The sequence below is a fragment of the Nicotiana tomentosiformis genome, chromosome 2, assembly GCF_000390325.3.
Source record: "Nicotiana tomentosiformis chromosome 2, ASM39032v3, whole genome shotgun sequence".
NCBI classification, from domain to species: Eukaryota; Viridiplantae; Streptophyta; class Magnoliopsida; order Solanales; family Solanaceae; genus Nicotiana; species Nicotiana tomentosiformis.
This window is the reverse complement of record NC_090813.1, coordinates 84,387,118-84,402,878: the sequence shown is the minus strand read 5'-3', so window position 1 is coordinate 84,402,878 and position 15,761 is coordinate 84,387,118. Positions and strand designations below refer to the sequence as shown.

The following is a 15,761-nucleotide window of genomic DNA, read 5'->3' as shown; positions in this document are numbered from 1 at the left end:
GACTTATATTCAGTGATGTATATGTTCTGGGATGGATCTTCCCTGGGGCGTATGGGCCATATACAGTACCGAGTGGTTGAGCATTCGAGAGTGTGAGCACATGAGGCTGACAGCATGGTGCATCACATACAACATGTGCATTGGCATGTAGAGATAGCAAGTTTATATTCTTTACACTGTTCGGTTCTGCTTCACTTTACTGTTTGAATTGCCTATTTAATTTGAAAGCATGCCTACGTTTCCGTTCAGTTATTTCTATTTAATCTGTACTAGTTGAGTTCGTCACTACCTTTCAGTCCAAAGTTTGGACTTGTTACTTACTAAGTTGGTGTACTCACGTTACTCCCTGCACCTCGTGTGCAGATCCAGGCGATACTGGTCGTAGCAGTGGTTGCTGATTGAGAATCCTAGAGTTTTGGAGACTATCAAGGTAGCTGCACGGCGTTCGCGGGCTTTGACTCTCCTTCTTTATCTCGATCATACTTTCAGTTTATATCTCTAGACACTGTAGTAGACTGTATTTTTTTATCTAGACGCTCATGTACTCAGTGACACCCTAGTTTTGGGCTGGACTGTGTCCCTTTGGGATTTTCATATGTTTTAAACAGTTTTTCTTTAATGCTAAATGCTTCCATTAACGTTTTCAAACTTATTATTGTTGGTGATGGGTTGTTGAGTTGAGGCTGGCCTAGTTCCACGATAGGCTCCATTACGACGGTTGATTTTGGGTCGTGACAAGTTGGTATTAGAGCCTAGGTTACATAGGTCTCATGAGTCATGAGTAAGTTTAGTAGAGTCTTGCGGATCGGTACAGAGACATCTGTACTTATCTTCGAGTGGTTGCAAAACTTTTAGGAAAATTCCACATTCTTGAATTCTTGTCGTGGGAATCGGTTGATTCTAATAACTAAACATCTATTGTTTCATTCTCTCACAGATGGTGAGGACTCGAACTACCGGGCAGGATGGACAGCCACCAGTACCACAAGCCAGAGCCGTGAGAGGCCAAGGACGTTGAAGAAGTCGCGGTAGGGGCAGAGGTGCCATCCGCACAGCAGCTGGGGATGTACGTGCAGATCCACCAATTATCCTAGATCAGGACTAGATTCCAGTTATTGATGTACCAACTCAGGCACCACCTGTGCCTATTGTGATTCCTGGCCTTCAGGAGGCCTTAGCTCAGATTATGACCGTGTGTACCAGCCTTGCTCAGGCAGTCTCTGTACCGGCCACAGCAGCCACTTCTCAAGCCGGGGGAGGTGCTCAGACTCCTACTGCCCGCACACCAGAGCAGGTGGTACAAGGATTCCAGGCACCGAGGGTACCACCAGCCCAGCCGGTTGCAGCTGCTCAGGATTATGTGGTTCCTGCTATGCCTGAGGATGATCAGCGTAGGTTGGAGAGGTTTGGGAGACTCCAGCCTCCACCTTTCAGTGGCATAGAGAGAGAGAGAGAGAGAGAGAGAGAGAGAGAGAGAGAGAGAGAGAGAGAGAGAGAGAGAGAGAGAGAGAGGATGCTCAGGAATTCTTAGACAGGTGTCAAAGGATCCTCCGTACAGCTAACATTCTGGAGACTTGTGGGGTCTTATTCACTACTTCTCAGTTTTTTGGGGCTGCACTCAGATGGTGGGAAACTTACGAGAGGCGTAGGCCTGTTGGCACAGCACCCCTTACTTGGCAGTAGTTCTCCGTGATCGTTTTGGAGAAGTTCGTGCCTCAATCCCATAGAGAGGAGCTGTGCAGGCAGTTTGAGCAGCTTCGCCAGGGTTATATGTCTGTGACGTAGTATGAGATGAGATTCTCGGAGTTAGCCCGTCATCCTATCTGGTTGGTTCCCACAGACAGGGAGAGGATCATCAGGTTTGAAGATGGTCTCACTTATCAGCTGCAATTGCTTATGACCAGAGAGAGAGTGTCTGGTGCTACTTTTGATGAGGTTGTCGACATCGCTCATCAGATTGAGCTGGTTCGCAGTCAGGAGAGGGTTGAGAGAGAGGCTAAGAGGCCTCGTGGACAGGGAGGATTTAGTGGTGCTACTTTTGGGGGCCAGTTACAGCACGATAGAGTTCGTCCTTTCAGGCATGCTCAGACAGTTCGCCCAATGCACCTAGGTGCATCACCCGGTCATGGGCCCCAAGGTTATCAGCAGGGCCAGACATCATTCGGTGCGCTACCAGCTCAGAGTTCATCTCATGCACTATCAGCTCAGGGTTTATCTGTATCAGGATCTTCTAGCGGTTATTCCGGTACTCGGGGTTCCCTTCAGTCCCCAGCGCCATTTGCAGAGAGAGGTTGTTTTGAGTGCAGAGTTTTGGGTCATATCAAGAGGAATTGTCCCCGCCTTTCGGGAGGTTCATCTCAGCAGAAAAGTCATCTTTCGACTCCGGCACCAGTTACTTCACCACCTGCCCAGCCAGATCGGGGTGGAGCTCAGTCAGCTAGGGGTCGCCCTAGAGGGGGGGCGATCAGGTAGCAGTCAGGCCCATTTCTACGCACTCCCTGCCAGACCAGATGCCATTGCGTTAGATGCTGTGATTACACATATTGCCTTAGTTTGCCATAGAGATGCCTCTATATTATTTGACCCCAGTTCCACTTATTCATATGTGTCCTCGTATTTTGCTCATTATCTGAATATGCCCCGTGAGTCTCTAGTTTCACCTGTTCATATGTCTATGCCGGTGGACGATACTATTATTGAGGACTGTGTGTATCGGACATGTGTGGTGACTATTGGGAGTCTGGAGACTAGAGTAGATCTCTTATTGCTTAGTATGGTCAATTTAGGTGTTATCTTGGGTATGGTGAGTTATCGGAGGTTTGGTTATTTGGCTTTGAGTCAAGTTGGGGGAGTCTACTATCTATGATTTGATTGCACGATGTTGTATTAGTTTTTGGGATGAGGTATACTTGTTGATTGGTCATGACTTGCAGAGGTTTATATCAGGGATGATTTGAGTAAGAAGATTTCTTGAATGCGGGTTATATTGCACTTTATGATATCATGAAATGATTAAATTGTTATATTGAAGGGTGTAGCGCACATGGAGTGTGAATTTGATCGATGGTGTAAGGCAGGGTTACCCCTTCGAGCGTTGCTGAGCTAATGAGGCACGTGTCTTTCAGCACATTTGGGTGGTGCAATTTAGAATCTGAAACTACATTTAATGGTGCCGGGATTTACGATAATTCTGTATGATTATTGATTATAAATTTTAGTATAAGAAAGGTAAGAAGAATAATTTTAAAGTTCACATAAGGTATTTTCAGAGTGAGCGTTACAGTTGTGGTATTTATGGAGGAACACAAGGATAGTACAATGGCTTACGGGTCTTATGGTGGTGTGGTGTGATGTTAGGGTGTCTTGTAGTGAGCTTTGGGTAAGGATCGTGGGTTCTGACAAGGAGACGTATCAAATTGAGGTTAATTCAGAAGAAACTCGAAGTAAATAGGACAACTGGGTAGTTGGCTAGATCAGTATGGTGATGGCATGATAGATGTGATATGTTGTGCAGGATTAAGATTTACATGTACAAGGTGACAATTCATTCTTGAAGGCAAGTTCACGAATTCTGGACAGAATGGTCAGTGTTGTATAGTTAGATAAATGTTATAGTTGCTCGGTAATCCTTGAGAGGGGTGCGCGGTTGAAAGGGGCATTGTATTTTGATTTACGGATGTTCATTGGTATTACGATCCTCGACTGGTTGATCGACTGCTGATATTCACTTTTGCTATGTGGCACGGAAGATTTTTTGGAGTATTCCTTGTGGATGATCATGTATGAGAGATGTGTTAGACATTTTGGAGGTGGGGTTGGGATCAGATATAGGATTCGTGTGTTATATAGATTTAGAGATTTGGAGTTCTCAAGAGCAGGTTGTTTCCAGGGTTGTGGACTTTAAAGTCATGGCCGAAGCTAGCTAGATGATAGTATGTGTTATGATTCAATCATTGTGGGCTTTCAGAAGGTTATTTATCCATGTGGGGTGCCCGTAGTTGATTTGGGGGTCCATTGGTAGGCCCAATTTGTATGTGTATTCTACGCCGAGTCGGACTTGTTGGCTCCATACTGCTATTGTCGAGGGATGTGTCATTCGGTTACTGTTGAGCTTATTCGTGTTTTGATATGTTCGGTGAATTACCCTTCTATGATATGAGGGGTTGTGATTCGTTGGTTGTATGCACCCATGGTGCAGTTCTATTGGGGCCTTATAGCGGAAATTTGCGTGAGATGGGTATTTGGGTGATGCATGAGTGGTTGCGCATTCGTTATGTTCTTTCGGGTTTGTGTGACATTGTGTCATTTGCTTCTCCATGGTTATGGTAATGCACTTCGAGTACTTGATGCCATATTGCACGTGGTTATTGATTTTGAGCATGGTGGCTGAGGTATTTCATGTGGATCAGTGTTTGGATGGGGTCGCATATTGCGGCAGAGTTATGTTAAGATATGATCCTTGTGTTAGATTCTTGTGTTATGGTTCTACGGTGTGTGGTGGGTTCTTAGCATTTCGTTGGGGTGGTACCCGTCAGGCTTACAGAATGATTCTCTTGTTTGAGTCATTTTCGTGATTGAGTACATTTGGAAGGTCGCGTATTGGTGCACGAATTGCACGGGTTGTGGCTTTAGATAGTATTGGTGTGGCATGTCAGTAGAGTAGCTGGTTTGATAAGATGAAGTAGTCAGATCTAGGAGGGGTGCTATCGGATTTGATTGTGGCATATTTGGAAGGATAATATCGAAAGTCGGCATAGGAATTTTCTAGGGTTCTTGTCAAATGGGAGAGAGCTCCACGACTGGTAGATCTGGTGAATGGTTACGATTCTCTGTGCGTTTCTTTCATCATCAGTGGTGTATGAAGGTTTTAGAATGAAGTCTTGTTTGATATGAGGTTTATTACCGGCATGGGGTTGTTTCGAGCAGCTACGGTGATTAGAAATCATTACTTCGAGCATTTGAGCTATGTGGTATTTGAAGTTTTAAGAATTTGAGTTATGGTTACGGCTTTTGGTACAGCTTGTTCAGACTTATACAGTGTGTAGGTTGCGGGATTCCGACCTTATAAGAAATTACGGATGTTGGAAATTGGATTCTAAGGCTTGTGGGCTAGGTAGAATTAAGAAATTTCAGTTATGTGGTATTATCAGACCTATATGGGATATGATGACGTAGGATCACCCCTGGGTACGTGTGTGGTAAGATGGAATAGTGATTTGGTGGCTTAGAAACAACTCTTGGCACGTTCGAGGACGAACGTTTGTTTAAGAGGGGGGGATGTAACGACCCGGCCGATCATTTAGAGAATTATAGCCTATTTTTCCCCATTTCTGCTTCCTTTGCACTTTTCAGCTATATTATGATATACCTGGTTAGTTGGTTCGGGTCTGGAATAGTTTCGGAGTGGATTAAGATACTTAGTCTCTTATTTAGAAGCTTAAGTTAGAAAAGTCAACCGAATATTGACTTATGTGTAAGCGATCTCGGAATTGAATTCTGATGGTTCCATTAGATTCGTTAGGTGATTTTGGACTTAGAAGCGCGTCCGGAATGTGATTTGGAGGTCCGTAGTGGAATTAGGCTTGAATTGGCGAAAGTTGGAAATTTGGCGATTACGGTCGCCAGTGAAAAAATTGATATTGGGGTCGGAATGGATTTTCGGAAATTGGAGTAGGTTCGTGGTGTCATTTGTGATGTGTGTGTAAAATTTTAGGTCATTCGGACGTGGTTTGGTATGTTTCAGCGTCGTTTGTGGAATTCAAAAGTTTAGAAGTTCTTAGGCTTGAATCCGAAGGTAATTTGATACTTTGATGTTGTTTTGAGTGTTTCGAAGGTTCGACTAAGTTCGTATGTTGATATATGACTTTTTGGCATGGTTGGTTGAGGTCCCGAGGGCCTCGGGTGTGTTTCTAGTGGTTAACAGATCAATTATTGGTATTGGGAGATAGCTGGTTTGCTAGTTTCTGAAGCTGCTAGTGTTTTCCACACCTGCGGAAGGGGAGCCGCAGGTGCGAGGACGCAGGCACGCATGGGAGTTTGCAGGTGAGGACAGTGTTGAAGTAAGCTGGGTCCGCAGGTGCATAGGAGAGGTCGCATCTGCGAGTCCGCAGAAGCGGAAGTGAGGAGGTCAGGCAGTGGCCGCAGGTGCTAGGTCTTTTCCGCACCTGCGTGGTCGCAGATGCGGATATGGAGTGCAGGTGCGAAGTTGGGGGTTTTAATGATTTTCCGCAGGTGCGGAGGTTCTTGCGCAGATTCGGCACCGCAGGTGCGCATATTTAGCCGCAGGTGCGAAGGACCCGAGCAGAAACTATAAATAGGACACTTCGCCAATTTTGGTTCATTTCCACCATTTTCAAGTCGGTGTTTGGAGCTTTTGGAATGATTTTGAAGGGAGATTCAAAGGTTTTCAGTGAGGTAAGTTGCTTGGGCTCTAATACTCCTATCTATGGTGTTTTCCCGTTGTATTATCATCTAATTAGTGGAATTTAGGGGTGAAAATAGGGGGTTAGGGCTTGGGATTTTAGAGAGTAATTTAGGGAATTGAGGAACCAAATGAGGTAGGATTTTAATGAATTTAGTATGGTTAGACTCGTGAGCGAATGGGCTTTCGAGTTTTGTGACTTTTGTCAAATTTTGAGACGTGGGCCCGGGGGTCGGGTTTGAGTCGATTTCGGATTTTTTGGCTATAATTTAGTATTTTTCTTGTGGAATTGATTCCTTTAGCCCATATTGATCATATTGTATTACTTGTGGCTAGATTCGGGACGTTCGGAGACCGAATTGAGAGGCAAGGGCATTCCGGAGTAGGACTTCGCTTGATTTGAGGTAAGTAACGCTTTCAAACTTGGTTCTGAGGGTTCGAAACCCCAAGTTATGTGTTATGTAATCGGTATTGAGGTGACGCACATGCCAAGTGATGGGCGTGCGGACGTGCACCATGAGAATTGTGACCTGGGTGATTCCATGGCACCATTTCGTGACTCTATCCTGTTGATATCCATGTTTTCATTAGGTGATAAAGTAGTTGAGCTGTAGATTGTGCTAGATATCATGTTTAGGCTTTGTTCCGGTATTGGTTAGACCCTTAGCAATCGTTTCTTGCTGTCATCTCACTAGTTTCATTTACTATTCCATACTCAGTCATGATCATACATTTTTATATCATACCTCGGTCTCAGTTATTTATTTATTCATCATATTATTGTTCCGGGTTGTTTTCATAACATTGTGGGCCTGTGGTGAGAATGGAGAGGTTGATGACTGAGTGAGGCCGAGTGCCTGGTTATGAGTGACAGTTATGGGATCGGGTTGCACGCCGCAGTGGTTATATTGATGATTATGATAGCGCTTGAGCTGTAGGATCCCCTCCGAAGTCTGTAACACACCCCCAGTGAGCGCGATTGATATTATTGAGGGATGGATCTTCCCTGGACATGGATCTTGTCCGATGTACTTGATACCTGGAGATGGATCTTCTCCACAGGGCTGGATTGGCCTTCCTCGGTATTGGGCGACTTATATTCAGTGATGTATATGTTCTGGGATGGATCTTCCCTGGGCCGTATGGGCCATATACAGTACCGAGTGATTGAGCATTCGAGAGTGTGAGCACATGAGGCTGACAGCATAGTGCATCACATACAGCATGTGCATTGGCATATAGAGATAGCAGGGTTATATTCTTTACACTGTTCGAATCTGCTTCACTTTACTGTTTGAGTTGCCTATTTAATTTGAAAGCATGCTTACGTTTCCGTTCAGTTATTTCTATTTTATCTGTACTGGTTGAGTTCGTCACTACCTTTCAGTTCAAAGTTTGGACTTGTTACATACCGAGTTGGCATGTTACTCCCTGCACCTCATGTGCAAATCCATGTGATACCGGTCGTAGCGGCGGTTGCTGATTGAGGATCCTAGAGTTTTGGAGACTATCAAGGTAGCTGCACGGCATTCGCGGGCCTTGACTCTCCTTCTTTATCTCGGTCGTACTTTCAGTTTATATCTCTAAACATTGTAGTAGACTATATTTCTGATCTAGACGCTCATGTACTCAATGACACCCTGGTTTTGGGTTGGACTGTATCCCTTTGGGATTTTCATATGTTTTAAACAGTTTTTCTTTAATGTTAAATGCTTCCGTTAACGTTTTCAAACTTATTGTTGTTGGTGTTAGGTTGTTGAGTTTAGGCTGGCCTAGTTCCACGATAGGCGCCATCACGACGGTTGATTTTGGGTCGTGAGAGGTGCATACCAGGTCTTCTCTAAGAAATCCATGTGCACTCACAACATTCCTCTCATAGGTTGAACCTATGACCATCAAAGAAGCTCTATAGGATCCGGGCTGGATCATAGCCATGCAAGAGGATCTAAATCAGTTTGAGAGAAGCAAGGTCTATTACCTGGTACAGAAACCCAATAACAAAACTGTCATAGGTACCAGATGGGTGTTCATAAACAAGTTCGATGAACAAGGAAATATCTCAAGGAACAAGGCCAGACTAGTGGTTCAAGGATACAATCAAGAGGAGGGCATTGGATATGATGAGACATTTGCACCTTCAGCTAGAATGGAGGCTACAAAAATGTTGATAGCCTTTGTTGCCCACATGGAATTCACTTTATACTAGATGCATGTAAAGAGTGCCTTTTTGAATGGGTACCTGAAGGAGAAAGTGTTTGTCAAACAACCTCCTAGATTTGAAAGTGAAGAATTTCTTGACTATGTGTTCAAACTGGATAAAGCTCTTTATGGTCTAAAACAGGCTCCTAGTGCTTGGTATGAAAGGCTCTCAAAATTATTCTTAGCCAACTAACTTTGTAAGAGGAAAGGTGGACAACACTCTATTTCTGAGGAGCCAAGGGAAGGATATTCTAATTGTGCAAGTGTATGTGGATGATATTATCTTCGAGGCCACCAATGAAGCAATGTGCAAGGAATTTGCTGAGATGATGGGAAATGAGTTCGAAATGAGCATGATGGGTGGATTGAATTTTTTTCTAGGGCTGCAAATCAAGAAAACACCTACTGGAATCATGATACATCAGCAAAAATATATCAAAGCCTCTAAGTCTATTGATACCACCATTGCCATTGCAACAAAGCTAGACCTTTATGAAGGAGGAAAAAGTGTGGAACAGAAGCTATATAGAGGAATGATTGGGTCACTGTTGTACCTCAAAGCAAGCAGGCCTGACATAGTGTTTAGTGTGGGACTATTTGTAAGATTTTAGGAAAATCCCAAGGAATCTCATCTGAAGCCTGTCAAAAGAATACTAAGATATCTCACCCCCTGACATATGGTTATGTTGATGCTGACTATGTAGGTTTTCATCTTGACAGGAAAAGCACTTCAGGAATAACTCATTTTCTAGGTTCTTGCCTGGTGTCTTGGGGAACCAAGAATCAAAACTCGGTGGCTTTATCTACAACTGAGGCTGAATATGTGGCAACAATATCTTGTTCTGCTCAGTTACTATGGATAAGACAATAGCTAATGGACTATGGTATATTTGTTGATTGTGTTCCCATTTTCTGTGATAACACCAGTGCCATAAACATCGCCAAAAATCCATGTCAGCACAAGAGAACCAAGCACATTTACATTAGACATCACTTTCTTAGAGACAATGTTGAAAAGGGGAATATCTCAATTAACTTCTGTAAAGTTGAAGATCAAATTGCTGATATTTTTACTAAATCTCTAAGTAGGGATCACTTTGAAAGAAATAGACTAGAACTAGGTCTAATCAACTTCTCCCACTATGTTGACTCCCAGTGATTGGTTAGAAAAAGCATAATAAGATGTAGATAATTAAGTACAATGTATTTGATTCAGCTTTGTGCTTGTATTAAGCTCACACGCTTGCTTAGAAAATATGGTCGATAACTGTGTTGCATGATACTAATATGAAGTGCTAAAGCTTTATTGCAGAAACAAATAAGGAGTTGCTAATGAGTTGGTTCTTTGACTCAGATATGTGCCACACTGTCTTAAGTCACTAGGACTTTATATTCTAAAATTATTGTTATACTCAGACTTTAAATTATGTTGGCATCATTTCTAATCGTTTTCTAGTCAAAGAGTAAGGGGGAATCTTTGTGCAATTAGAGATCAATTACTCCTGAAAACCTTACAGTCAAAATAATCGTTATAAGAGTCCTGTTAGAACTCAAATTCAGTCACCTTCTCTCTTCCAGTCAAATCAGGAGTAACGCCTTTAAAAGTCTCTTATGATCAGCTTCTCTAACCTCACTGTTTCTCTCAAACCCTAAGCAAGAATCAAAAATAATTATCAAGAACTAACCTTTTCTTTCTCTTCATAGAGTCTCTCATCTAATCACCATGCCTAAAGCCTATCAAACACCCTCTAAATCTAAATCATCAAACAAGGTTGAAGCAAAACCCAAAATCTTGAAGCCCAAATCGAAGAAAAATGACAAGCCTTCAACAGAACCCACACCCACATCTTCTCCTTCTCCTTCGATATCCTCTACCATACCTACCTCATCCTCCCATGTTCCTACTACTCATGTTCCTATCATTCCCATCTCCACTGTACCCCCTCCTTCAAAAGCAACTACCCATGCACCTGCTTCCTACAAAAAATACCTCTAAGACAGCAAAGGTCAAAGCAACTTCAAGAAAATCTATTAAGAAAGTGCGTGAGGCTGCTACGCAGGGTGACACTGGAGTCAAGGAATATGTGAATCAAAGGGAATCAAGTATAGGCACTACTGGGGGGGACGTAAAGAAACTGTTCAAAAGGAGGCTTCTGATGGCCTTGATTTCAGTTGGACTAAGGATGAGGAAGATTATGAAGGTGAAAAAGAAGAAGAACTTATGACCAGGCATGAGGAACATGATGCTCAAAATATAGCCAATGAAGAAGAAAAGAGTGAGAATGAGGGAGTATCTAGAGATGAGAAGGAGAGTGATACAGAGGATAAGACAGGTGAACATGCTAATAATTCTGCAGAAGAAGAAAATCAGAGTGAAGAAGAGGAGGTTTCTGTAAGTGAGAGTGAAGGAGGTGATGACGAGAGTGAGGAAGAAGAGGGGAATGTGAGTGAGAAATCTGAAGGTTCCATGACAATTGGAAACACTGTCATTGATAAGTGCATTTTATTTAATTTTTAAACATATAATTTCTTTGTAAAAATACAAAGAAAACTATCATATTTCTTCTATTCTTTTATTTAAATCATGCAGGAAAGGTTAAAGAAGGATTGGTCTGAGAGCGAGAAGATTACAGAGGAAAAGGTAGAAAAACAGACAAGCTAAAGCAGAGTAAAATATGGTGCTAAAGAAAGACATTGTATAAATGTGATCTACCATGACAAAGGACAACCGAATCACTAGCGGCTACAACAAACTATAACTGATCCATAACTAAGCTACAACAGAAAATCATAACCAAGCATAACAAGGCCACAACCAGCCATGACAAGTTCGAAGTGTAATGAAAACTTTGTCATGGCTCGCCTATAAAAAGAGGCATCAATCGTGAGATGAGGAGGGACGGGAAAAAAAGAAATCTTAGAAGTGTAGTATCGAAAATTAAGTTTTAAGCAGAAAGTTGTTTCCTTTATCTTTCTTCTTTAGTTTCTCTTCTTTTTCATCTTTTAGCCATTATATTGGCTTCATCTCTAGTTCCGAATAAATTGTAGTGTCGGAAATTACTCTAGTTCTTGTTTTTAATTAAATAGAGAAAAATATTCTTCTTGAATATTTCTTTCTATTTTCTTATTTAATGGGCAAGAATATTTCCGTTTTTGGTATTAGCTCCAATATGGAGTAACTTTTCTTATGTTGGGAGAATGACAGATCTTAATATTTCTATATAAAAATAGATATTATTCTATAATTTCACATGCTTGAGCTAAATTCTATTTTATATTTATCTGCTTCAGTGATAGATGTTCATATTTATGTAGTGATATCTATCTACATTATTTTATAATGAATTCTACATTTATTTGTAATCGAGAGAGGCAAATACTGTAGTAATCTATTATAACAAGTAGGGTAACCGAAAGGGACTTACTAAAATGAGCATTACTCAGTTCAAGCTTTTATTTCTGGTTCTTTAATATTACTATTTTTATGATTAATTTGTATAACCGAAAGGAGTGCAACTAATTGTTCAAATTAAGTAATAATATATAAGTGTAACCGTGAGAGACATTTATACATTCGCGAGAAATAGAAATTAAAGAATAAATATATCTAGTATATAATAGAAATATTAAGTGAAGTCACGATCCCAACATATTTTTATATTTGAAAAAACAAATATTTCTCCATTGCTTCATTTACGCATTTTTATTTAGTTAAATTACAACTCAACTCTTTCTAATTTTCTCAAATAGTAATTGAAACAAGAAACGTCTGTAGAATAGATAAACCAATCTATGTGGGTTCGACATCTTTCTATACTATTATTTGACAGAGTACGAGTCTAAATTATATATACTTCAGAGACTCATCAGTCATAGCCCCTTTAAAAGAAATTGGTGAAGGGACAAGGGCTCAAGAACCTGGGTCTCTGTTAACTCCTTTCACTAGAGATGAAGAAACTAGCAGTGATGAAGATGATATGCCACTATCTAAGGTAGGAAAGAATACTAGAAAGACAACTGTGAAAGCTACAAAGACAGTAATCTCAACAAGGAAATGAGTGGTTCCTCCTGCTAGAACTCCCCTCACAAGGAGTAAAAGAAAAGTTGTTGATGCACAAATCATGAAGGAGTCCAGAAGTGCAAAGAAGCCAAAGAAGAAGGTTTCAATTGTGGAACCTGTTGTTGAGGTGGGTGGAGAAGATGAATGTGACTCAGCCTTGCAAGCAAAGTCTGCCACACCAAAGAAAAAGGGAGTCAAAGTCACCAAACTTGCTACCTCTTCTGCAAGGGCCAGTAGGGATAAGACAAGAAAGAATGTGCCAGCTGTAGTTGATCGACTCATAGAGTTCAGAAACAGAAAATTGCTAAATGGAAAGATTCTTGCGAACACTGATGAGAAGGAATGGCTCAACTGGTTGAGAAACATGAGCTACATGGGTGGAAGCACATATTTGTCAAAGCTTTCCCCCTAGTATATGTTCCTGTTGTGGTGGAGTTCTACACAAATTTCACTTTTGATGGGAAGGAAGTTAAGAGTAAAGTAGGGGGCTTCGACATGGAGTTTGATATTGAGGAACTGGGGCTGCTTCTGAATATCCATTCTTTGGAATTTGACAATTATTTGAAGAAGTGGCCAGCCATAGACAATGATGTTGACACTGGCATTGTGGTCACCCGGAAGTTCTCCCAAAAGTTTGAACTAGATGCTCTCCAGAAAGTGTACAAGACTAATATGACTCTCTTTCACAAGCTACTGTTTCAGTTTGTCAACTCCTGCATTCTTCAGAGGTCTAAGAGAAGGCATGAAGCCACTCTGCTAGACATGATTATGATGAAACTGCTTGACACTGGTCGGCCTATCACTCTTCCTAGCTTGATGATTCAGCACATGGCAAGAGCTGCAAATACTTCCAAACCAAAGCATGATATGCCATATGATATCATGTTTACTAAGTTATTTGACAAGCTCAACATTGCCTTGCCTAAGCTTAAGTTTGGAAACCACAATGATATTTTGGATGCTTTTACCCTCAAGCAGTGTGGCTATGAGGAGATCAAGGCTAGAGGACCCACAGGATCTGCTATTCTTCCTGGGAGCAGTAGTGTTGTAAAACTCAACAAGAGGTTGGAGTTGGCTGTTGAAGAGAATGTCAAGCTTCGTGAAGACAATAATAAGCTGAGAAAGGAAACAAAGCAACTCAGGGAAGAGCTCAGAAGAGACAGGGAGGCCCATGCTCAACATATTGCTACCCTTGTGAAAGCTTTGACCCCTTCTACTTCTCACCCTTGAACCAGTTCCTTCCCAGTATCCTTAGTTCTTTTGCTATTTTCGTGATGCCTTATATTTTGTTCCTTTTGTCTTAGTCTGAGTAGTTGGTAGTACGCTTAGTTTATTTTGTTCTATTGATAAAGGCTCTGGGCTTCTTTTGGCACTACTTAATGTCTCTTATTGCTCGGCTTTACTGCTTTGTACTCTATTGGATCATCAACCTAGTTTATTTGCCTTTTCTTATGCTTGTGTTGTCGCATGTTTGGCCTTGAATCTTACATTATATGTGCTTAATGTCTAACATGTGTTTGTGTTCTTTCGATGATGCCAAAAGGGGGAAGATAAGGTTGGAAGGTTGGTGGGTTGTGAACATACATGTATGTCAAAAGTACTTGTTGTGATCATCTGGTTCTTTGATATGGTTACCTAGTTCTGTGTACAAAGTTTATCATCATCAAAAAGGGGGAATTTGTTGAGTATTGAAGTTTTGATGATTAGCAAAGTGTAACTACCTGCTCAAAGAATCAGGTCCTCAATGTAGCTGCTTAACTGTTGTGAAGAACCAACTCCTCGTGGTTGATACTTGTACGTATGAATAAGACAGTAACTTTATCTCAAAGTTACCCAGGTCCGAGTTTGGTGAAAGATGGCTGCTATAAGTGATAAGGGTCGTTGCTAAAGAAGATACGGATAAGTCAGTCAGAGACAAAAGTCCCAAAACTTGTGGAATCCTTAGAACAGTAGGAGTCCTATCAAAGAGGAAGCTGACTATGAGTAGGACTCCTAGAAGATCTCAAGTCGTGTTTAAATAGGTTTGACTTTGGACTTCTGAACTATCCTTTTACACATCAACTAAAGTGCCATAAATTATTTTTACTTGTGTTGAGTACTTGCTTTGTATTCTTCCGAGTCAGTCTAGTGAATGTGTTTTAGGAAATTGTGTTGTAATCAAACGTCATAAACAGGTAGTGAGTTGGAGTGAATAATTTGCTTTACAAATTAGAGTAACTTGTGAATCAAATAGGAGTAGTATGAGTACTAGAGAGTATTGAATTACAGTCTTGTAATTGATACATTTTGGCTCATTGTTTTAGTGGAGTTGGAGTTGAAAATCCTACGTGGTAGGTCATGGTTTTTGCACCTTTTGAGACGGGTAATTTTCCACATAAAAATTACTGTATTCATTGTATTACTTATTTACTTTACGGCTTTACGCTTAAAGAATACGGTAAAGAACCAAGTTATTTAATAATAAGTATGGACACTCAAACTAACATAAGCTAACTAGAAACTTTTCGTGCTTGATCGGAAATTGGATTCGTTATTACTATTAATGGAAGTGATAAAATCAAGTAGGGTCAAATTTTTTATGGTGGCAGATCTAACGTTCCATCATAATGTCAATCAATATTCAATTATTGTCCTATCCCTGTTAAGTCCTCCTTCACTTATAATTATATATTTACTCATCTTATCCAAATTTAGCTGAAAACTTAATACTTATAAAATAACAGTGGTAGATAAGAAAGCAGTTCAACAACATGTGATTTTATTAATATATTTTTCTTTTAGAATAATGGATATAAAGTGTTTCTTACAACAAAGCATAATTCATTGATTGGGACAGAATTATGTTACTTAATTTTAATTAATCAAAATTTTCAGATTAATGAGCATTTAGGCGACGTAGTAGATAGGGAAGCAACTCAACCACATGGGGTTGTATCATTATATATATTTTTTTTCTTATAGAATAAGTGGATTGTATCTTACAACAAAGCATTATGATTGACAGGGACAAAGAACTATAAATGTTACTTTTGTTTCAATTATTAATCAATTATTTATTCAGATTAATGAGCATTTACGCAT

General features: G+C 40.8%; 1 protein-coding gene across 1 annotated transcript; it reads left to right on the top strand.

The window, feature by feature from the left end:
* The first annotated feature begins 9,475 nt into the window (after positions 1 to 9,475).
* Positions 9,476 to 12,678, top strand: LOC138905182 (nuclear polyadenylated RNA-binding protein 3-like). Its single transcript, XM_070193688.1, has 4 exons — positions 9,476 to 9,504; positions 10,793 to 11,105; positions 11,211 to 11,261; positions 12,451 to 12,678. Exons 1-4 carry the CDS (start codon positions 9,476 to 9,478, stop codon positions 12,676 to 12,678), a joined length of 621 nt encoding a protein of 206 aa, XP_070049789.1.
* Positions 12,679 to 15,761: the final 3,083 nt, after the last annotated feature.